Source organism: Paralichthys olivaceus, chromosome 18 (assembly GCF_024713975.1).
Source record: "Paralichthys olivaceus isolate ysfri-2021 chromosome 18, ASM2471397v2, whole genome shotgun sequence".
NCBI classification, from domain to species: Eukaryota; Metazoa; Chordata; class Actinopteri; order Pleuronectiformes; family Paralichthyidae; genus Paralichthys; species Paralichthys olivaceus.
In genome coordinates, this window is record NC_091110.1 from 15,496,080 (window position 1) to 15,518,467 (window position 22,388).

The 22,388-nt window shown below is 42.4% G+C and overlaps 3 protein-coding genes across 8 annotated transcripts in view; 1 reads left to right on the top strand and 2 right to left on the bottom strand.

Moving 5' to 3' along the window:
- The first annotated feature begins 256 nt into the window (after positions 1–256).
- On the top strand, positions 257–11,230 carry snx30 (sorting nexin family member 30). The gene is made up of 9 exons (XM_069514015.1): positions 257–562; positions 3,000–3,215; positions 4,295–4,405; positions 4,499–4,657; positions 5,010–5,199; positions 5,862–6,061; positions 6,413–6,502; positions 6,768–6,920; positions 7,509–11,230. Exons 1-9 carry the CDS (start codon positions 428–430, stop codon positions 7,584–7,586), a joined length of 1,332 nt encoding a protein of 443 aa, XP_069370116.1. The 5' UTR covers positions 257–427; the 3' UTR covers positions 7,587–11,230.
- Positions 11,231–11,397: 167 nt separating this feature from the next.
- On the bottom strand, positions 11,398–18,190 carry LOC109626280 (solute carrier family 46 member 2). The gene is made up of 7 exons (XM_020082069.2): positions 17,080–18,190; positions 16,263–16,433; positions 15,753–15,962; positions 15,481–15,652; positions 14,520–14,603; positions 13,563–13,719; positions 11,398–13,467 (listed from the first exon to the last, which is right to left on the bottom strand). Exons 1-7 carry the CDS (start codon positions 17,551–17,553, stop codon positions 13,407–13,409), a joined length of 1,329 nt encoding a protein of 442 aa, XP_019937628.1. The 5' UTR covers positions 17,554–18,190; the 3' UTR covers positions 11,398–13,406.
- Positions 18,191–18,202: 12 nt separating this feature from the next.
- Positions 18,203–22,388, bottom strand: part of palm2akap2 (PALM2 and AKAP2 fusion) — a 69,587-nt gene continuing 65,401 nt past the window's right edge. For all 6 annotated transcript variants that reach the window (XM_069514013.1, XM_069514009.1, XM_069514014.1 and 3 more), the window contains one exon: positions 18,203–21,573. In XM_069514013.1, the coding sequence (XP_069370114.1) occupies positions 21,436–21,573 (138 nt within the window). In that variant the 3' untranslated portion in view covers positions 18,203–21,435. The remainder of the gene's footprint in view (positions 21,574–22,388) is intronic.

Here is a 22,388-nt window from a genome sequence, read left to right on the forward strand (position 1 = left end):
ATTAATTGGCCATTGTATATGAACAACAATAATATGCATTTATTTAGTATAAAATATATATAAAGTATTTACTCAATTGCCAAGTTAAATTGGTTAAAATAATGTTTTTCATTTCATTCTACCGACTTTGAGTAAAAAAATTAACAGGGTTGTCAGTTTTTCTTCCAGCAACCCACTCCTCTTGTCACTAGACGATCTTTGGCGTTTCCCCGCTGTCACGTGCCTTGTGTGTTTACTTCCGGGTTGTGTCTGTTTAACTTCCGCAGCTGCGCAGTAGGAGTCAGCTGACAGCAGCCAGCGGATGTCTGCCCTCGATCATCCGCACTGAAGAGCCTCTTCCCCGGCTCCGCTCTCCGTCATCCCCCCCCTCCTCCGCCGCGGAGAACCGGACAGTCAGCCGCTAACCCGGGCCGCGTCCTCCCGCAGGATGAGTGCCGGTGCTCCGAGAGGCCTGGCCAGCTCGGGGCAGAAGCCCATCGCGGAGATCCCGCATCCGCTGTCCGCCGCCGAGGAGCCGCTGTCCCCGGGGCCAGATGTCACGGGGGACGTCGGCGGGGACAAGGTAGGGTCCGGGGCGGGCTGGGACCGGGGCACCGGGGGACCGGGGGTGTGTGGTGGCGAAGCAGATGTGGAGAGAGAGAAGCCGACCCCAGTGTAGCGTGTTTACTGAGCTGTTTACTGAGCTGTCTCCAGGGTTTAATGGTGAAGTCATCAGTCACTCAGCGAACTGATGGAGGTTTAACAGAAAACACACATGGACACATGTTCGGTTTGATATTTAGTGTTTCTGAGGTTTTTACTGCACAGGACTGGAGTTTAGACTCAGACTGATCCGTCTGGAATCACTGGACGATAAGAACAGATAACACAAACACACACACAAACACACACACAAACACTCACACAAACACTCAAACCTCTCTGTGTGAACCGTGTGTTTCCTCCACTGACTCCAGTTTTAAACGTGGTTTGGTCAGAACACACATTTCCTCACTTCACGACCTGCTCAGGTGTTGACACAGAGATGGAGAAGAAGAAGAAGAAGGAGGAGGTGAACACGTGACTAAGCTTTTATTCCTCTTCCTCCTGCTGCTGATGTTTTTATCAAAACCTGGGAGTGATGACCTTAGCAACCACTGAGGTATTCGGTTAATTATTACCAAGACGAGATGCTACAGCCCCTCTGCCCTTTCACTCTGAAGGCTACTTTACTTTATTTTCTAGTTTTTCTTATTTCTAACATGCATGAACAGTGTCACAGAGTCTGATTCCTAAAGCAAACTGGAATGACTCTAAACATGCATATCACTGCCAAGGCCCGACGGCCCCGTCATAAAACCACATTTCAGTTATTCACTGATTTTGGATCTGCACAAATATCAGTCTCCTGAGCACGCAGAAATTTAAAACACCCGATGTTGCAGCGTTAGAGGAAGTGAAAAATCCAGCCCCCTGATCTGGAGCTGCACCAAATTAAACAGGTACATCCAGACAAAAAAAACAAGCACAGACAGAAACATAACTTCATAAGATAATTTCAGATCTTCACACATGTTTGTTTGCACCGCTCGACGTGGTTTTGGTGGTGAAGTTAAAATTAAACGGTTTTATTTTGCAAATGAGACTTGGTTGTATTTGCACACAATGCTCATCTATTTTTTTCCATGCACGATATTTCATCTTGTTCCAGGTATAGATAATAAAATGAAGTATGGCTGAATTCCATTTAGCTGCTTGGTTTTGTTCAGGCTGCCTCACTAAGTCACACTGGGACACTTTAGCGGAGCAGAGCCGATACTAATGTTGTTAGTGAGACCTGTGCTTCCACGAGGAGTCAAAGTGTCTGCTGTGACATCGAGACTATAAAAATAGTCTTGTGGATACGATGATGAAGCTCGTACAAGTTTTTCAACCGTTCTCACACAAAACTGTCGCGTAAATCTGAGATGAACTCAAAACATGTATCACAAAGCAGAATCCACCCACTACCACAATATTTCCCAGTGCTGTCACACATGTCTCAGCTCTGTATGAGAGCAGATCTGTGCAGCGTCCTCAGATTCCCCCTCGCTGTCGGCCTGAGTGTGGCTGTGTATCTGTGGCCTGGTTGTTCGTTCACACTGATGCAACGCAATGCAATTATCTGAACTGTGATTATCGGTGCAGGTTAGCACCACAGTGCAAGAAGAGCACGTACAACGTCAGCAGCTTCTGTAGTGTGTGTGTGTGTGTGTGTGTGAGAGGGAGAGAGAGAGAGAGAGACAGACTGAAATGGAAAGTTGCATCAGGTGATTTGATGTGTGACAGAGAGAGTGATTAAGGTTGAACATTAGCTTCTCCATCCTGCACATGAACCTGTTTCTGGAAGAGAGAAGTAGTTGCTTCCTTGTGTGTGAGGCCACAGACGACGTGAGAGAATCAGGAAATCAAAAAAAAACTGCAGCGCAGGTTGGTTTTGGTGATGCAACCCTGCTGCTGCCTCGATGTTTTCTTCACCTTCCTGTTGCATGGTCAGCGTTTAACTTTGAATCCCTCCTGCTTGTCTACTGGGATCTTTAGAGTCCACAAGTCCGTCATAACATCATAATGATTTTTTTACCAACACAGACTGTCGTGGTAATGTTCTTTTTAATGCCCTTTTGGATTTTGGAAATGAAATAGCACGATGCTGTTAGTTTGCATAGTTTGTCAGAAAGTATTAATAGAATTTGATCAAAGTGTTTTGGTGACCTACAGCAGGTATAAACAGGAAATCACTTTCCCACAGTTGGTATTTTCTGTATCAAGCCTGACGAAATGTTCCATTCCACAAATTCTCCATTTCTCTCCTCGTCACTCAGTTAGAAAGGCGAGAGCAGTGTCCGACGACGCAGCCTCAACAAGAGCTTCATTGATTGCGACAAACAACTGCATCACCGTCAGCAATCAAATCTATCAGCTCTTTGTCCTACATCCGAATTTGATGTCACTGTGGTGCCATGTTTATCTTGTCCACGCAGGAAGCCGCGTTGACCAATGGCACGCCGGTGGAGACGTCCAGCCCCGCCTCGGCGTCCTCGCTCTTCAATAGGCTGCAGCTGGACGACGACCCAGATGCAGATGGCCTCGACACTTACGTCTCCACGGAGACCCGAGACCTTTTTGTCACGGTCGATGACCCAAAGAAGCACGTCTCCACCATGGAGACCTACATCACCTACAGAGTCTCCACCAAGGTCGGTTTAGCCCAATAATCCCACAATTTAAAACTTGGTGGTGTGTTCAAGGCACGTTCTTCATTGTCTAGTAACGCAGTTTGTCAGTGCAAAGTTTACTGGACTCTTAAAGATTGAGCTTTGTGTCACTTTATTCAATGATCACTAACGTTGCAGTTACGAGCCAAGACTTGTTGCAATGATGCAACACAGGCAGACATGCAGAAGAATGTTTGTTATTCTTCAACTTGAAGTATTTGTCAGGAGCTTAGCACATATTTGTTAAGAGTCAAGTACACTGAATGTAAATATAACTCTCGCGGCGATTCCTCTTTTTGACAGCTGCTCTATTTGCTTTTCTCTTCACAACTATGTACAGAGTCTTAATTCCTTACTCAAAGTTGCATGGTTAAAACGTACACTAATATGTGATGTTACCGTAGCATAATTAATAAGGCCAAGTGGTCAGTTTTACCCTTGAGTCCCCACAATAATAATAATAAGAAAATTATGACGACCAGATAAAGTGAAGAGGCTCTTTACATCTTTATTTTTGTGCTTGTTAAGATCTTGATGTTGTGTGGAAAGTGAAAAATATATTTTGGTCCGAGTCGATCATCAGCTGCAACAAACCGGAGGACACTCGATCCTTCTCGACTCAGAGGCCGGAGACAAACATCACAACCCAACATGAACAAAGTGTAAATCGAGAAGATGTGTGTGTGTGTGGGGGTTTCAACGCTAGATTGTTAAGAGTCCGAGAGTGTGTGCGTGCGTGTGCGCACTGTGTGTGTGTGTGTGTGCGCTGTGTCAGCTGTATTTCAAGGTTAATATGCATGTCCAGTAATCCTATATGATCTGAGACAAACAGAGACATATTCGCCCTCGAGTGTACTGAGCAAATATATGAACTCTGCTTTACTGTACCTGCAAGTACTCTGTCGTTTATACACAGTGAAAAATAAACCTCAATAAATAATTATAAATACATTTATGACAATGATACAAAGGTCATTCGCTGCTACAGAAAAAAAACCTACAACGCCATTTTTTTACGCTCTTTAAATCAACGTCCCAAATGCGTGTGTTTCCTCCTCCAGACGACACGGATAGAGTTCGATCTGCCCGAATACTCCTTGCGGCGGCGCTACCAGGACTTCGACAGGCTGAGGATCAAGTTGGAAGACAGCCAGCCGACCCACCTCATCCCAGTAGGTCAAATGAGACACGCGGCCGACTGTCCCGCTTCCTCTCCTCTGCCTCTCCTCACTCCTCTTCTTCTTCCTTTCCGCTCTTTTCTCCAGCCGCTGCCTGAGAAGTTTGTGATGAAGGGCGTGGTCGACCGTTTTTCAGAGGAGTTTGTGGAGACGAGGATGAAGGCTCTGGACAAGTTCCTGAAGCGAGTTGCGGACCATCCCGTCCTCTCCTTCAACCCGCACCTGAACGCTTTCCTGACTGCCAAGGTAAGACCTGTTCTTTTATTATCCACAATCACTCACTCACCTCTGAACATGATGGTCGACCACAAACTTGGCTTCTGCCTCTTTACGTGTTTGTGTCGCTCACCAGTTCTGCCACCAGTCACAGAGTTTCTCTCTAAGTGTCTGAGGCACAAGACTTTATTGATCCCTGTGGGGAAATGAGGTTGTTGCTGCAGTAAAATAATTGGAATCAGAAAGTTGAGCACAAGCACATGAGGGAAGAAATCAACCACGTAAAATGGGTCATAAAACACTAAAGGTGATAAAATAGAGGAGAAGCATTCGTGGTGTTTTGTCGACATACAGGTGACGGTTGTTGTTTCTGTATCTGCAGGACCTGAACAAGCGTCAGGGTCTCGCCCTGCTCACCAAAGTGGGCGAGTCGGTGAAGCACGTGGCCGTCGGCTACAAGCTGCGGGCGCGGCCGGCCGAATTCTGCACCATGGGCGAGTACCTGGACACTTTCAACCAGAAACTGGGAACCATCGACCGCATCGCCCAGAGGATCCTCAAAGAGCAGTCAGGTATCGGACCGACGGAGGAGACTTGTCATATAAATACACGCCCGTGTCTTCACGAGGTGGTGACGTGGGCTGGACGTAAACTAGTTTCATGTATGGAGAAACTAGTAATGCTAAGGGTTATAAGCTTGTTTTCTTGCTAGCAGCTATATGCCTCTATGATTCTGCAGTGTGGACTTTTCAGTCCTGCAATGTTTGTTTGGAGAGAAACCCCCCCCCCCCACAGACCTTTGGGCCTTGTGGGTGCAAGCGATTCTGCTGTGTGTGAAATCCTCAGCGTCACCAGCTGCTCCAGGGTTTTAGATGCATTGCTTCACTTCTGGCCTGAAAAGCTGGAGCTGAAACTAAATGTTCTTGTGTTAAGTGATAAGATGAGAAGTCGTGAAGAGGTAATCAGAGCTGTAGATAGTGAAGGACTATGAGCTGACACAGAGTTTGTGAAAACACGAATGCCGTGCATGCTTTACTCAGCGGCCTGGTGTTGGCCATCAGCCTCTTTGGTGTAATTTACAAATATAGATTTTACAGTTGAATGTGCCAGTGCCTCAATATCGCCTGCAGACTTTCAATGGAATCCACAGGTCATGAAAAAAAAGTTTTAGAACAAAACCAAAACCAAAACCCAGCTTTTCTGTGTTTGTTTTTTTTCCTCTCGCTCATTCTAGAGTACCTAACAGAGCTGCGTGAGTACGGCACTGTGTACTCCAGCTGGGCCAGGTCGGAGGAAGAGCTGCAGCGCCCCCTGGAGGGCGTGGCCAGCTCCGTAGCAACGTGCTGTGGTGCGCTGGAGGATCTGACTGACAACATGAGCCAGGACTTCCTGCCTGTAATCAGAGAGTACGTTCTCTACATAGAGTCTATGAAGGTGAGACTAACGGGGGCGTTGGCTTGTTTCTTTGAGAGCAGAATGTAGATTCATGTTTTAGATTGGTTCTTTCCATGTCATGCTCTTCATTTACTTTATTAAAATGTTATTTTCTTGGTGCAATAAAATAAGTTCAAGGAAATCAGACTCAGACTCTTTTAGCTGAGTCACCTTCGACCCAGAATTAAGGAAATGTCATTAGATTCTGCGTGTGTCACATCATATCTGCACCACCCTCCTGACTCAGCATCTCCCTCCCTCTAAATATTTCTCATATGTCGTCAGTCTCAGAAATAATTACAGTATCTGTAAACGCAACAATGAGGCTGCACGTCTTCTGTCTGATTGCAGAACGTTCTGAGGAAGCGAGACCAGAGCCAGGCGGAGTACGAGGGACGACTAGAAGCAGCCGTGTTGCGCAAACAGGAGGACAGGACGCCCGTAAGCTTCTGTGTTCACACGAGGAAGTTTAAAAAAACTGCTGTGTTCTCTTGTTTTACATAATCTTTCAAAAAAAAACTGTTGAAAGCATAAAATGTAATATTTAACAATCAGGTAGTTAATTATTTTCCCCATTGTCTCATTTCAATGTGCAGCAGATGTGATCTTAGACCGACACCTCCGTGACTCTCGTCCTGTAAAGTGCAGTCTTGTGTTATGTCCCCTCACACCCCCTGTAGCTGTAGTTTTCTGTGTCTTCCTGTAGATGCCTGTGGAGGTCGAGAAATGCCAGGACAGAGTGGAGTGTTTCAACGCTGACCTGAAGGCGGACTGGGAGCGCTGGCAGAGCAACAAGCGGCAAGACTTCAAACAGCTTCTCACCGGCATGGCCGACAAAAACATCAACCACTATGAAAAGGTACGTTTGGTGCTAATCATACAGGTTTCCACTGTCATCACATGAATCCTATTTGTTGAGCCGACACACATCATTAAATACAGGAGTATTACCAGGGTTTCCACTGGGTCTTCAAACATTTTATAACTTGAAAAGTCTGAAATTCATTAAAATATCACGGCAGCTTTTAATTTCGTTAATCTAACTAATGTTAGTAACCTTTTTAAAATGGAACTGATAACTGATGGTCAACAAACCCTTCGGTCAGAATTTACGTCTTTAATCTTGTGTGTGAGAAAGACTGCGGATACCTTCTGTCTTTACCTGGAGTGTATCCAGGTTCATTCTCTACTTGGCTGCTTCATTTTAATTTACGGGAAAGTGATTTATTAAATAATTATTTGTCGTACTTGACGTGGATCTTAAATGTCTTTAATTATGATCTTGTAAATGTTTTAAATTGAACTTGTTGAAACCTGCGGAGGAAAAACGTCCACACTGTGGCTTCGCCGTCACTCTGTAATGAAACGATGCGTCTCCCTCTCTCTCCCTTTCTCCTCATTCCTTTCCTCCGCTGTCCGACTCCTCGTCCGTCTCCGACCTCGGCAGTGCCAGGCAGCGTGGGAGTCGCTCATCACTCTCCTCCAGGACAAACAGACTGAGGACAAAACGAGCGAGACGAACTGAAACATCTCGTGTTTCCCACGTTCCTCCCTCACGCTCACACGCTCTCATGCCAAGGAAACGGACCAAACCGGGCAGCAGCTTGGAACTGCTGGACTTCAGCCCCCTGTTCTCGTGTGAGATGTTTGTACGGAGGGGAAGTCGTCTCTCACGGTGACCTGACCTGCAAAAGAGGTGCGTTCATGGACAGCAGGGAACGAGATACCTACTGTGTACACAGAAACGTTTTTTTCTCATTGTTCTTATTGACTTTTTTCTACTTCATATTTCCAATTAACAGTTAATTGCTGATGCTGTTTGTGTTTATTTAATCTGTTCTCCCCATTTTCACATTGAATAAAACGGGAAGGAAAAGCTCCTGATTGATGCATAAAACATTATTTGAAGGCAGATACGATAGTTCGAGTTGGTGTGAAGTATCTTGAAATAACAAACTATTTGGAGCATCCCCGAGATTTCTCTCCCTTTCTTTTTGTAAAATCCTCTGAGAACATAACACTAAAACTCTTTCGCTTTCTCATCTGTACAAAGGCGTCTTATTGGTTGTAAATAAGACGCCAGTATTTTATAAACCTTTTCTCATTTGTTTTGCATGTTTCCGCTCATGAAATCTTATATTTGCCATTTTCACAAGTGCACAAACTTTGCAGCTGTGGGACTTTTCCTGCAGCCTTTAGAACTCAACTCGGACAGATGTGAATTTTCTGTGGCATTAGAGCGACGTGACCCGGCCTTGTGTTCAACCTGAAGGGAAAAGCAGGACACGTCGCAGCTGATGTCAGAAAGTGATCTTGGTGAAAACCTCTTGGTTCAAGAGAAAGAAATTAGTTTTAGAGGCAAAGCTGCATTGGACAGTGATGGCACCGGTGTGTGTGTCTGAGTGGAATATCGAGCTTCCTTCTGTGTTTGGTCCCACATCTGTTTTTTGTAGCTATGGTGCAGCAGCCCCACCTGGAGGTCAAACTCTTCTCATTTTTTTAAAACTGGTCGCGGAGCAGTTGTGTCACTTTTTATTTTTTTTCAACCAATTGCCTTTTGTATCCACTTCTGTTGTCTTGCAGAAACAAAAGACTCAGATTTGGTTGCTAAATGGCACAACGGGTAGTTTTACCCTCTGGTTCACGCTGTGAACTTTTAGAAACTGAAGCCATTTGTTTCCAGAGAAAGGTTTGTTCGTCAGTTTGAATAAGAATTGCACTATTTTGCAATTTGGTTTGGTTAAATTCTCTGGAACTCATCTGCTCGGTTGTGACTCGTGATGTCGTACAACCGCACAGTCGACCAACATATTCTGTTGCGTCACACCGGGTTCCTCTTTTCTCTTGGCTCAAATGGTGCTGATGCGGTTTTGCCTTGAAGGAGAAAATCAAATTCTGTTCTGATATCAGTGTGTGATCCTGACAAGCTTAGCTTAGAGATTCCCTTTTTGTGGCGTGGGTATCACAAGCTGTGGCCTGGTGATGATTGTTTTTCAGTCACATGATCATAATTTCTTTTTGAGGAGTTTCTTTAATGTAATAAGATGCAGATTTTGAGAAATGACAAAGCAAAACAATAATTTCATCATTTTTATTTTTCTTGTTCCGTGTTTCTAGAGGATTTATTAAAACAGTAAATGTCGTTTGTTTTGCGTCTTTTAATTGGTGTCTTTCTATCCGACCGTTATCACTGAGCCTTCTGCTGTAAGACAGAGATGACGTCTGCTTGTGAGTCGGTTTTTAGTCGTCAGCTTCATCTCTTATGTCCTTCCTTCTCCTTGAGCATTAAAATAAATGAGCTACTGCCTCCTCTCACCACCTGACGTCAGCGATAAGAATATTGTTTGTTTTTTGACTGTGTGCATTGGATGGAGTGAGAAGAGTAGCCGTGGTCCAGTGTGAAGGCAGCTTCAGCAGAGAGAACGATGGATGCTCTTTTTTATGTCAAATTACCAAAATACTAAAATCCTGTGTGGAGAGCCAGAGTCGGGGGGTTTTCTGATTCGACTGGCTCATTCACAATCTACTGTACCGGAAGAATTACATTTTAATCTTCAAGCTTGAAAAGCACAGTTTTGCTCATTTCTTACACTTTCCATCCTTTTTTATGTTTAATTGTCACAATTTACATAAACACACACCAACATTAAGCAATTTTTTATAACGGTTTGTCCAAAAGGTCAGATTCACTTTTCAGCTAATAATTATAAAAAGGCATATATTGTAATCAAGCAAGATGAAAGGAACGCTTTGGAGTTTTTGACCACTAGGGGTGCTGTGGGGCAGTGTTTCTGATTTTAGATAGGAACGCTGCCATCTTGTGCATGTGGAGCCAGAGTCTGTGCAGTACTGACCGCGGGATTGAGCCGCTGGGGCGTGGTCCCATTGATGCACGTGCCCGACCAATCACAAATCAGTCTCAGCTTTCAGTCATGGAAAAATCAAACAGTCGAACAAACATCAGTTTGATTGGCTTCACTTCTGAGGAGCCGTCATGTCGTCCATCCTTCTTTTTCCACTGACTTGATAAAGAACTGAGGAGATGAAGTTACGGATGAAGTGATGGGATATAAATAATAACTTCTCTTCCTTTTCGTTCTGTTTAGTTTACTTCACGAGATCGGTACTTGGTGTTTGTTTACAGCTTATTTTCAGAAAGAGGCGTCCGTGCATCTGCAGACTTTTCTGCTCTGTGGTGTCAGTACCTGCTCTGACCTGACGCAGTGACCCGAGCACACACAACTTCCTCCTGAGTGAAACCTCTTTTTGCTCTATCAGCAATATTCTGTATATTCGATATCCCTGAGTGGAAGGAATACACGACACAGCTGAGTCTATTTTTGTATCAGACGCAGATTGTTGTTGGGTTCCAGTGAGTATGTGAAGATGAAGCATTTAAAAAGGGATTTTGGAGATTTGTAATGTGTAAATTTGACAGAACCAAAATATGAGGAATGAAGCTTTTATTGTTGGAACGCCGGTGATGGATTTCTGATGAATTTACGTCTCCTCTCTCACAGACATTGTAAAAGCCCCATATTATACTGTGTGCCTGCTGATTTCCTTTTGCACTATTTACTGTATGTAGCTCCAGCCACTGGCAGAAATATCTGCTGAGAAAAACAACAAAGAACTAAATTTACTTTCTTTAAGTTGCCAAAAAAAGAGACAATGTTCTGGTGTCAAATTATTTTGGGTTTCAGTTTGAACGTTTTTTCTGATTCAGGTTAAATCACCAAACAGGGACGAGTATGACGGCTGCCACTGTACGAGCCCGCAAAGAAGCGAGAATTGTATTTTTCTTAAACGTAACAAAAATCAAATGTTTCTAAGCCAAATGTCCCCGTCTATTCCTCCTGTCTTCCGCACGTACGTTCACTCATGAAGAGAATCTGCAGCTCGGAATAAAAATCAAACCTGTACGAAAAGGTGAAACGTCAAACGACAGACGAACGTGTGAATCCAGCTTCGTTTATACTTATTATCTGTTCTCCTAAGTGTGTACTGTTTACGTTCAGAGCTCCTAATGTACATTTGGATGTGAGTAACATCTTGTAATTATAAATAAGCTTGTATATTGATGTTGTTTTTGATGCAATTTATCTTTACCTCAAATGATTTTTTTGGATATATTGGACCAATAATAATAAAAAATAAGATTCCATTTTATGATTATGTTTCTGCTCTGGTTTGATTTTCCTTCTTGTCTTCTAAAAATGTTATTTGCTTTTATTCAGTTAATGTATTTTGAGTGCAAATATGTGCTAATAACACTAATTCATATTTAAAACACAAATTAAACAGGAAGGTTCAGTAAAATGCAATAATAAATAGAATTTTTGTTAAATCTTTTTATTAGCAGAATAAAACAGAATTTTAAATTATGATGCACCCAGTTTCATACAGATTAATTAAAAACCAATCAATGTTTTAAAGAATGTTTATAAAAACAAAACTAGACATTTAAACAATTTACATCTTGATTATTCATGACTACAAATATATTAACCCTAACCCTTCAGACTAACATCAAAAATAAAAAATAAAATGTGTAGAAACAAGAATAGAAACCTTTTCTTAATGGTGTCACATAAACCCGTAAAAGTGCAATAGTGAATCAATGCATACAATAAAAATAATTAATATAACATCTTTTTCTTCCTTTCAGCTCTAATATAAGTCTCATAGAACAAAACATGGACATGTGACTTCATGTCTAATTACTCTATATATAAAAAAACATCATATCTAAGTATTTTATGAAAATATTACTTTTTGGAAATGTTTCTGAAGATACATGTGGTAATTTAATGCACAGGCAATGTGCCTGTCGATATAAAATGTTCAAAAGTACCATTCAAATAGTTTCATTCAGTTTAAAGTGCTTTACACCCAAATGAAAAATAAAGGAGACTAAAATCTGTCACAAGTAGAAAAAACAAAAGTGTTAACGAAAGCAATTTTTCTCTTTGCCCTGTCAGCATTTCCTGACCTGCAGGTTCTAAGTCTTGCTGCAATCTATCGAACATTAAGTGCATTTCTTTAACTCTAATCTCACGACATAACATTTGTATTTTCACATCTCTTTCAAATGTAAAAATTATTTCAAATTAAAACATTTGAGTTGTGTGTCCAGTCATTGATGATGTATGAGGACCAGTGACTGGAATCTACAAATCTACGTTTGTAACAATTGCTGCAAAACAACTCAAACTAAAAACCAATAAACATAAAGTGTGAAGAACTCTTTAAACTGTCCTGCAGCACATAGACACGTGAATGACACAGCAACAGCACAACACAAACGAATTTAACACAGATTCTGTTCCTGATTTGGTCACAACAATCGACTTTTGTTAGTCGTCAGTCAAACAAATCTAGAAATGATATAAGATTTCTTATACTGTATCAGCAGGCGTGGTGGTTACAGGAAATATAATAATAATAATAAAACCTTGAAATCCTGGTATAAATCTAGTTTTAGACCTGAAATATATTTGATGTGATATGTGAAATAATGTGACAGTGTGAGTTGTTTCACAGAAGCAAACATGATCTTTTCACAGTATTAAAAAAACATATCTGACCTAATCACTGAGAACTCTGTTGAACTGTTGAAATCAGTGTGAACGAGTTGGTGAACACGTGTGTGATCAGTTTAAGGAAGTTCACACCAAGTTCACTGTTTGATGAAATCCACTGGTCGACGACGTTCGACTGCTTTCACCTGTTTGTCGGACTGAGCACCAGCGCCCCCTGCAGCCTCACGAGGGGATGAATTCTTTTGGTCTTTAAGTTTTCGTGTATAGAAACAAAGTCAATCAACTGTGTCTCGTACTGAACTTAAACACAACCGAACGGGGATATTACCCATGATCCCCGGCTTCCTTAACCAGAAGAGCTGCCGCTGTAGCAACTTCACAAAAACTGTTGAGAATTCTTTAGATTTTAAAAGTTTCCAGCTGAATCTTGGAGATGAACTCAGATTTTTTTTATGACTTCTGAGTCTTTTGAACTGATCTGCACCACATCATCACCCTTGAACTAGATACTGACAATTAAAGCTGCGACTGTTCCACACTTCTCGTGATGAGGAGTGAGAGCAAAAGAGAAAACATTTTAAAACGTTTCCTATTTTAGGGTTAAAAAGATGCACAGTTTTGCTTTAACGTCTCATAAAATGCTAATAAAAATATTAAACTTGTGTTACGTCGTGTAACAGCATTACAACAAGAGCATTACAACTTGTTTCCTGAGGTGCCTCCAGTTACAGGAAGTGAGTCTCCTGCTCATTTCATGTTTCAGTTCCCGTCTGACTTGTACTGATTTTAACTCTGCTGGTGAATCAGTCGCCCTGAATCCTTCGGTAGCATTGATTAGACCGAGGTGATCTGCATCTGACAATGCTGGAGGGAGGAAACAAGAGAAGTTTGTGGCTCAGGTTTTATCATAGCAACAAGATTTTTAGGTAAATCTGATATTCTGATGTGCAGCAGTCTACCTGATGGGAATCATTCCCAGGACAGTAAAGATGCTGGAGAGAGTGAAGACGAAGCCTGGGAACCAATCCAGGGTTCTCTGGTAGATCTTAGTATAGGCAGGGATGTAGGCCAGACCGGCGAACTTCAGAGTCAGCTGCAGGGAGGTGAGAGTGGTGCCTGATGGGAAGGGAGGAGGAGTGAGGAGTAGTTTGACCCTTTGGAGAAATTAGCTTATTTATTTACCAGGAGTCAGATAAAAAGATTAATATCAGTCTCATGTCTGTGCAGTAAATATGCAGCTGCCATTAACTGCTGGGTCGCAGCTAAGAGTAAATATGTTTTGAAGAGTAAGTGTGGTCGCACCAAATATTGATTTAATTAAAGTTTTCGCTCCAGCACGATTATACAAAAACCTGGGGGCGGATTTCCTCTTAACTTGGTGCAGAGTCAGAGTATTAGTGAAGAAAGAACGTATTCACTGTTGGTGTGGATCTGGATCTTTTAACATTTTCACCAGTTCACCCAGAGATTAGATCTGGATCTTGATGAATAAATGTCATATTTAGATGTATTCAGATATCTATGAGACTTTGGTGCAAAGTTTGGGACTGTTGGGCAGATATTACTGCAGATACTACTGAGAGGAATTTTATTTTCCTTGTTGGTGTGTGTGTGTGGTCTGGAAACAGATTGGTATTTCAGGTGTTTGCATTGGACTGAGATCACGTCTAAGCAAACACACTGGAAAACCTGTAAATAAATAACCCAGTGATAACTCCAGCACACATCACTAATCTGTGTGTGTATGTGTAATTCTAAAATCTCTGTGCAAAAATCTGGTAGTTGTCTTTTTTGGTAATTTACATGGCCGGACCCTTTAATAATCTAAAACAGTTTGCGACTGTCGGTAGCAGCTGTGGCTGTTTGTGGGGACACCATCTTCAGCACACACACACACACACAGGCTGCAGACTCACCATATGAGGATGATGGAACCTGCTGTGAGAGCAGAGATCTGATCGTTGGCATCGGAATGAGAGCAAACAGGTTGAGCGAGCGAGCTGCGGAGAAATCAACACTCAGTCATTATTTTTCTCTCCCTCTCGTTCCCCCTCCCCCCTCAACGTTAACAAGATGCACAATGAGAACACCCTGGAACAGATACGTCTCTGGATTAATAGACTGAACATGCAAGGCCATGAACAGCGTCTGGTGTATCGAGCGCGTGGGGAAGAACAAGATGTTTATGACTTCTACTCACTGTCACTTCCTGATCTTGGTTCCTATTTTTATGATTTTCACAACTTAAATCCTCTTAGAACCGTTTGTGATAGATTCACAGATTTACTTCTAACACAGATCATTTGAATTCACTTCCCCTTTGTTACTCTTCGAGAACTAACATAAACACTTTTCTGAAAAATGAAAAAAAAAAGAAATACAAACAAAGTATTTTAACTCTACAGCAGAAATGATAATAACCCAAACAATTCTCCATCGGTGACAGATCTGTGGAAAAACGTTGACCTTTAACCTTCAATCAGTTTTCCAGGCATTCCTGAGATAACGTGTTGACGAGAACGGGACAATTGACAAATGGACGGATAACCTGAACCCTAATGTCTCCGTCCAAAGCTATCACCGGCAAAGAAGCTTCAAAATTCTGATTCCAGCTTCTTAAATGTTATAATTTGTTTTCTGAGTTTATTCAGGATTTGAACTAAAAAACAAACCAAACTGAGGACGTCACCTCAAACTCTGAGAGATTAGAAGCAAGTATATGCAAAGTTATGAAAAGAAGTTGTATTATTAATTCAGGATTTAACCTGATGAATCAATATAATCTTACAAATCTTGAGGAGGTGATTATAGATTGTGCTTCTGTTGTATTTTTCCAAGTAAAAGAAAACGGCGTCACGCAGGGGGACGCGGTCTCACCGAGGTAGAACATGTAGGTTGTTGTGACGAAGGACATGAAGTAGATTCCCGAGGCGAAGGAGACCATGCCGATCAGGATGAGCGTGACGTCGCTGAAGCAGCGGCGAAACAATATGACCCCGACGAAGCTGGTGAGGAAAATAATGCAGCCGGCTGCGTTCCCATAACCGACCTGGAGGAAGATTTTCAAAAAGTTAATGAAAGAAAGAGAGAAAAATAAGAAAATAATTATTACTGAACAAAATACCCAAACAAAAATTGGGAAATGTTACCTGAGTGGCGCTCCAGCTGAGCGGCTCTTTCAACACGAACACGCCCAGGATTTCTACTGCTCCGCCCACAGCGAAGTCGTACAGGAAGGCGGTGGCGAACAGCAGAACCATGTTCACCCTGTTGATTCCTCCAGGCGCCTCTGCAAAGGCAGCGTTATCGGATGTGGAAGAGAGGAGGTGACCGTTCTCATCACTGCTGGACACTTTCACCTTCAATCAAGACGGACACACACACTTAAAGGTTCAGTGTGTAGAATTTAGTGACATCTAGTGGTGAAGTTGCATGTTGCAGCCTCCCCTTCCAATCATGGAAGAGAACCTGTGGGAGCTTCAGTCATCATAAAAACTCAAAAGATGTTTAGTTTGTCCAGTTTGGGCTATTGTAAGACTCCCTGCTGAATTAAGGGACAAAAAGATGAAGACAATTTGAATATCACAAAGGAAACAATCACAACACACACGTCACACTTCCACTTCCTCTTCCTATCACACACACACACACACACTGACCTGCAGCAGCACTATGGAGTGGATGAAGATGAGCAGGTTCAGCAGCGTGCTCACGATGAGCAGGACGACTCCGTCTCCCAGAGTCGAGCTGTTCACCAGGAACAGATGACCCGAGATCAAGCTGCCCACCAGACCGGCCGCCCCGTACAGCAGCTCCACCCTCATCAGCACCTGCAGGACACCCAGCCTCCTTATAAACCATCCACACCTCACGTCCAAACTCAACCCGATGGGGAACGTTGCTGTTGATCTGAATGTATGAGTTTCTCTGTTGTTGTCACCGGTGCCAATTTGCAGGATTTTGCAATAACCACAGATTTCTTCTTTCACTTTCAGTGTATCAAAAAGTACCTACTTACTTTTACTCAGGTAGAAAGGTAAACGTGGTACTTTTACTTTGACTTGAGTACATTTGAGATGAATTACTGATGTATTGATATAGATTAGAGGTACAGGGTTAACCAGGCACCCCTCTTGACTCCTTCATCATTTGTTAATTCATCTTTCTCATTGAAAGTTTTTTCATTTTTCATTCTTGTTTTGTTCTTTCTACAAATATATTTTATGTTTTTTTAAAATGTTCCAAACAATTAAACCAATCAAATCAAGCATGAGGCTGTAGAGTGGCATTTGTTGTAAAAGTGTAAGAATAATGAGTTATATTATTATTATTATAAAACTTACATTTAACCTTTGGCTTCCTCTTGATTTTGTGTGTCGCCATCATTTATCTTCCCTTTAGTGTTTTGTTCTTACCTTTAGATGATGTATTCATCTTGTAATCGTTTTAATTGAGGGACATTTAAATGACTGTTACCTTGGAGCGGTCAGTGGCCGTGGAGCCCAGCGACGCCAGCGTCATGACGCCGGGCCAGAAGGCGCTGTAGCCGCCGGACAGCCCGAAGAGAACCGCCGCCCCGAACATCAGCTGCACCGGCAGCCCGACGATGAGCACCAGGAGCAGCCCGAGCCGGGACAGCACGTACCCGCCCAGGGGCACCACGATGGGGGCCTTCCTCCTGCCTCGGTCGCTCAGCTTGGCCAGCAGCAGCGCCGGTAAGATGGGGACGAGGCTGACGATGAGGTTGTAGGTCATGTAGAAGTCGGACATGGCTCTCTGCCGACTCGCCTCCTCGGACAGACCCGGGTACGAGGCGTTGGAGCTTCGGTCTCTGACGACCAGCAGCAGCGCGGTGTCGAAGAAGCAGCTGGCCAGCTGCTCCAGCACGACGACCGTCTCAATCTGACGGACCACCGCGAAGATCATTTGACAGCAGCTCGGCAGCACCATGATTTTAACCAGGGTGTTGACAGAGCGAAGCCTCAGGCAGAGAGAGAAGCAGAAGTCTGGAGGATCTGGAGGATGTTTGAACACACGAACCAGAGAAAACCCTGCAACACCCACTTCCTCCTCCACAGTCCAAACTGAAAGTAACTCAACATCTCAACAAGGTTTTATGTTTTTTAATCTCCAAGAAAACTGCCTCTGAGATCCTGTTGTTGTTTTGACTGGTTGGTTTTAATGGATTTTTCCTTCAAGACACATTTTTCTTTTACTTTAACAATATTATACTTAAAATGACAGTTTGACCAAAAGATGCAGTCATCATCCACCCACCACTGTGCAGGTGGAGTGGTGGGTGAAGAGTCCAAGAAACACTTCTGGAGTTTCAGGGGTGAACAGCATTGAATCCAATGCAATTGAAGTAAATGGTGACCAATTCTTCAAACGTAGAAAAACAATAGAAAAAAAACATGACATGCCTCCATACTGCTAATGTGATGTCATCCAAGTGTCCTTGAGCCCCAGCGTTCAAATTCGACTTGAAAGGAGGTGAAGTTTTTATCCTAAACGAGGACAACAACAGACATTTGTTCGTCTCACTGGTGTCAAAATAAAAGCGTGTGAGTGCAAATGAACCACTCAGACACACAACATCTACACGTTTTGTTTTTAATGAGAAAATATTCATAATATGTATAGTAGGTGTATAACTGTGAGCCTTACACGTGCTATAAAATAACAAAGCAGAGTATGAGCATACAAGTGGTTAACATAGGGACAGAGGTTATACACGTACACGTGATGGATCAAGATTGTTTTGTCACACACTGAAGCTCGGTGTGAGAACAAGCTACCAGCATTTTTAAATGATAAATTAATCTTCTCTGCACCGTCAGTTCAAACAACAAAAGCAGAATAATAATAATAATTATAATAATAAATCACACAGTTATATCTCCTCTGGGGGGGGGGCAGGATGTCTGTTACCTTTCCAAACATGTTTAGTGAGAATTGCAGAAATTAAAAGCAACAAATTGTGCTGTGAATTAAGTTTTGAGTGGAAGCTCGGATCCAGAATAGGCCACAGTAAAAAAATCATTCATCACGAAGGATCCGTTATTCATCCTGGAAATAAAAGCTCACATTTCAACTTAAAATGTCTCTTTGGAAAACTACAAAAGCCGAAATGACTAACGTGCTTTTTAAAAAAAAAAAGATGTCTGAAAGCTTGAGTCATGTCTGGAAAATCCTAGATTAATATTGTGGCGAAAGAATCAGCAACACAGAACTGTCTTGTTTCATTTGTGAGCTCAACAACTCACTTTCCTTTACATTCCCATAAAAACACACTTGTCGTTTACCTTTAAATACTTTTCCCCCAGTTTTATATATTATTAGTAGTTTATAAAAACAAGAACAAGGAAGATTCTCTGGAACCACAGTGAGGGGTTTTTTCATCAAACAAAATCAAGTGGCGTAATTTGCCAACTGGGACTTTTCCTATAAATACAATACAGAATAATTGTGATCAAGTGATAGAACACATCCTGCAATCGATTTCTTTACTCAAGTGTTCTTTTGAATTTCAGACATTTATTATTGGATTTTATTCAGCGTGAGCAGACAGAGAGGTCCGGGCCTTGCTGAAGGACACTTGATCAAAACTTTAACCTCTGAGATACAGGAAGTAAAAACTCCTGATATCATAATCCTGGATAATAATCTAGAAGGCTTCAAAATAAAGACTGAAAAGTGGTTTAGAAACACCGCAACTACATTTCTACTTTTAATTCTCACTTATTCTGATTGTGTTTCGTGATTTCATTTGAAACGGGAACATAGTTTTCTACATCGGGACATTCCACAGTATCATCACACTCTCTTTTTCGTCCATTTAACAAAACACAAAATCACGTCATTCTGCAAAATCAATATATTCGCTTAAAAAAAATAGACAACCCCGACTTGCAGAAAGTAAAATGAACAGACGTCTGCTCAGCCCGTTGCTACTGATCGTCTGTTTGCGTCTTGTCGTGTGCTTGTTTCAGGAAACGCGCGTAATGCCATGCACACAATCTGTACTTTTATTTTCTTAAATAGACTCAAGAGCTCAGGACGACAGTTTGTTTCTCTCTAAAATATCAACATTCGGTTTTGGTATAACAACTTTCTTATAAAAAGCTTTTTTTCCTCAATATTTTTCCTCAAACTTCATCCTCAGCTAGATCATTTATCAAATACACAGTCCTACCTCGGTATAATACATGAAAACAACTGCTTACATCAGAAAGCACAGGTCGACGGAGCCAGCGAAGGTAAAATAAGTGTTTTTTTTTAAGTATATAAAACCCTGGACCCAGCCCTTTCTTTATTCAACACATACTGACACAAACATAACCTGCAGTTAGCTTCCCTTTCCCCCGGCCCGTCTCCTCCTGTATACTGAAGAATTGTGTTTTGTTTATATCTGGCTGCGTATTTTCTCTAACGTCTACCAAAAACATAGTATTACAGGATAGGAGAGGATAAAATACATCATACGTGTCATGCGTTCAACCTTTAACTGACAGGTTTAAGGCAAAGTTGCACCTCCACGCTCGTTTCGCAGGTTTCCTCGCAGGCTTTGTAATGATTCAAGGAGGCTGACGCTAAAGAGCTGCTGCACACGAGAGGATTTTTAACTTGACTGATCTTAAAAACGTGGGAAACCACAGACAGAATGACAAGTTAAACTGATTGTGGCCATTTTCAGAGACTTCAAATCTCACAGAAACTTGCAATTTCTTCTTCTTCAGTCCGGTTGCGGTTGGCAAACGCCTTTTAGGCGCATTACCGCCACCTTCTGAACTGGTGATTAAACATGACTTCAGAAGAAAACCAATGCTCTCTATTGTATTAAGGGTTTCTGTCGGAACCGTACATATCAAACATGATATGATCAGGGAGGCTCAGACTCAACCGGTAGCATTAAGATTCATTTAACTCCTCACTTGAGGATTATTTGGGCAGATAATCGGCACAGTCACGTCCTGTTGGTTTTCCCAACTGGACGTGACAAAGGGGCAAATCGAGTCTAAAATTACCACAATTATCCTCTAGTGTGCAGCGGCCTTAAAGTGGCCACTTGAGATTTAATGCCTGTGCTTGAAAAGGAAAGCTCAGAGCGACTTGTTGTCTGTGACGGGCTGTGGCACCGCAGGATACAGGCCGTTAAAACTTTACGGGTTCGGAAAATGATGCTCGGGTAAGAATCCTGTCAAACATCAAATCCTCTCTGCAGTATCATCAAAACCAGGTCGCGATTATACGTCCCAAAATCCAGAAAACACGTCTGAGTTTCACTCTGCATACACCCGCTCCTCTTCTGCATCGTCTTCTCACACATTTTAAAGATCACTGGGGGTTTTCATCAAGCGCACATTGCCAAAACCATCATTCTCATCAAGTCTCAGGCAACCTGTCGTAATAAAATCTTTAGATCTTAGCCCGCATTTCATCAAGAAAGTGAAAAATCCTATGAATACTTCAGTCATTCAGCGTCTACCAGCTAATAAAAAACCTTCTGTCCCATATAAGCCTCTGCAGAACGTTCTTAAACCACCATAATACCCTTTCAGAGTGTCTCTTGCATCACTCACTGCAACACTTCAAATGTCACATATTCTTCGTCTCTTAACGTTCTCCTCTTCAGTCATCAGGTCCAAAAATCCATCTCCTCCATGAGCGCCATCGGTCAAGGCAGCGGTTCACGTGATCATCAGAATACTATGAGTAAAATAAATACTGTTCCTTCCTTTCTTTGTCCTTTCTCCTCCTGTTTCTTCCTTCATCCTCCTCTTTCTCCTCCTTCCACCCAAGTCCCTTAACTGTCTCTCAAAAGGAGCCGCTTCACTCCTCCTCTTCTTCCTCCTCCTCCTCCTCTTCCTCCTCTTCTTCCTCCTCTCCTTCCTCATTGGCATAGATGCCGGCTTCCCACCTCAGCGCCATGTCGCTTTTCCTCCTGGTGACACGAGTGGCCTCCAGAACCTGACGAACACAAAACATCCAATCAGACGTGCGAACGTTCATTTTGCTGCGAGCTAAGAAGTCGTTTAAACCCATGCTTTGTTCCGTCACAAAAACAAAACACACCACAGTGACTTTAAGGAGACATGCAGTGGATGTCAAACACTGAAGGAGCGCTCGGTTAGGTCGTCCCACAATGACGGTTTCACGTCTGAGCCACATTTGTTAAAATAAAAACCAAAATGAAGCGCACCTGCACCATTTGACAGTAAAAACAAACACATTTAATATTCACAATTACAGCAAAAGAATCATGCTTGAACACCAGAACTGTTTCATAACTTAGTCCTCGAACACCGTTTCTCTCTCTCTCTTCCTTTCTCTCACACACACACACACACACTCTTACAAACACCCATCTTCACACACGGGGGACATTTCTCTGTGAGCAGGAATCAAGGTGAAGGTGAAGTGGATGCGGGTAAAAGGTGCGATGCTGAGATCTGACATGACAGAGGATGATGATCTAAAATGATGGAGGAGGATTCTCATTAAACTGAGTCCAGTTAAGTAGCTGGTAACGGAAGCATTGATGCTCTCATTTGTAAATAAGACCTCACATTGATGATCACTAGACTGTATATAAAGAAGAAGATAAATATAAGCCAAAGTGTGTGTGTGTATGTGTGTGTGTGTGTGTGTGTGTGTGTGTACACATCAATGGACAGGCACATGCAGCACCAACACCACAAAACAATAAGCAGTGAGACCACAAGCAGACCTGGGACCAGATAGAAACAGATTTAGGTTTTCTTCACATTCTCATTTATATTATC

Coding starts and splice junctions, on each gene's coding strand:
- snx30 (XM_069514015.1), top strand. CDS start 428: ATGAGTGCCGGTGCTCCGAGAGGCCTGGCCAGCTCGGGGCAGAAGCCC. Junction 563..2,999: donor GGGACGTCGGCGGGGACAAG/GTAGGGTCCGGG, acceptor TTGTCCACGCAG/GAAGCCGCGTTGACCAATGG. Junction 6,921..7,508: donor ACATCAACCACTATGAAAAG/GTACGTTTGGTG, acceptor CGACCTCGGCAG/TGCCAGGCAGCGTGGGAGTC.
- LOC109626280 (XM_020082069.2), bottom strand. CDS start 17,553: ATGGTGCTGCCGAGCTGCTGTCAAATGATCTTCGCGGTGGTCCGTCAG. Junction 16,434..17,079: donor CGGCCACTGACCGCTCCAAG/GTAACAGTCATT, acceptor GGTGTCCTGCAG/GTGCTGATGAGGGTGGAGCT. Junction 13,468..13,562: donor CTGGGAATGATTCCCATCAG/GTAGACTGCTGC, acceptor TCCTCCCTCCAG/CATTGTCAGATGCAGATCAC.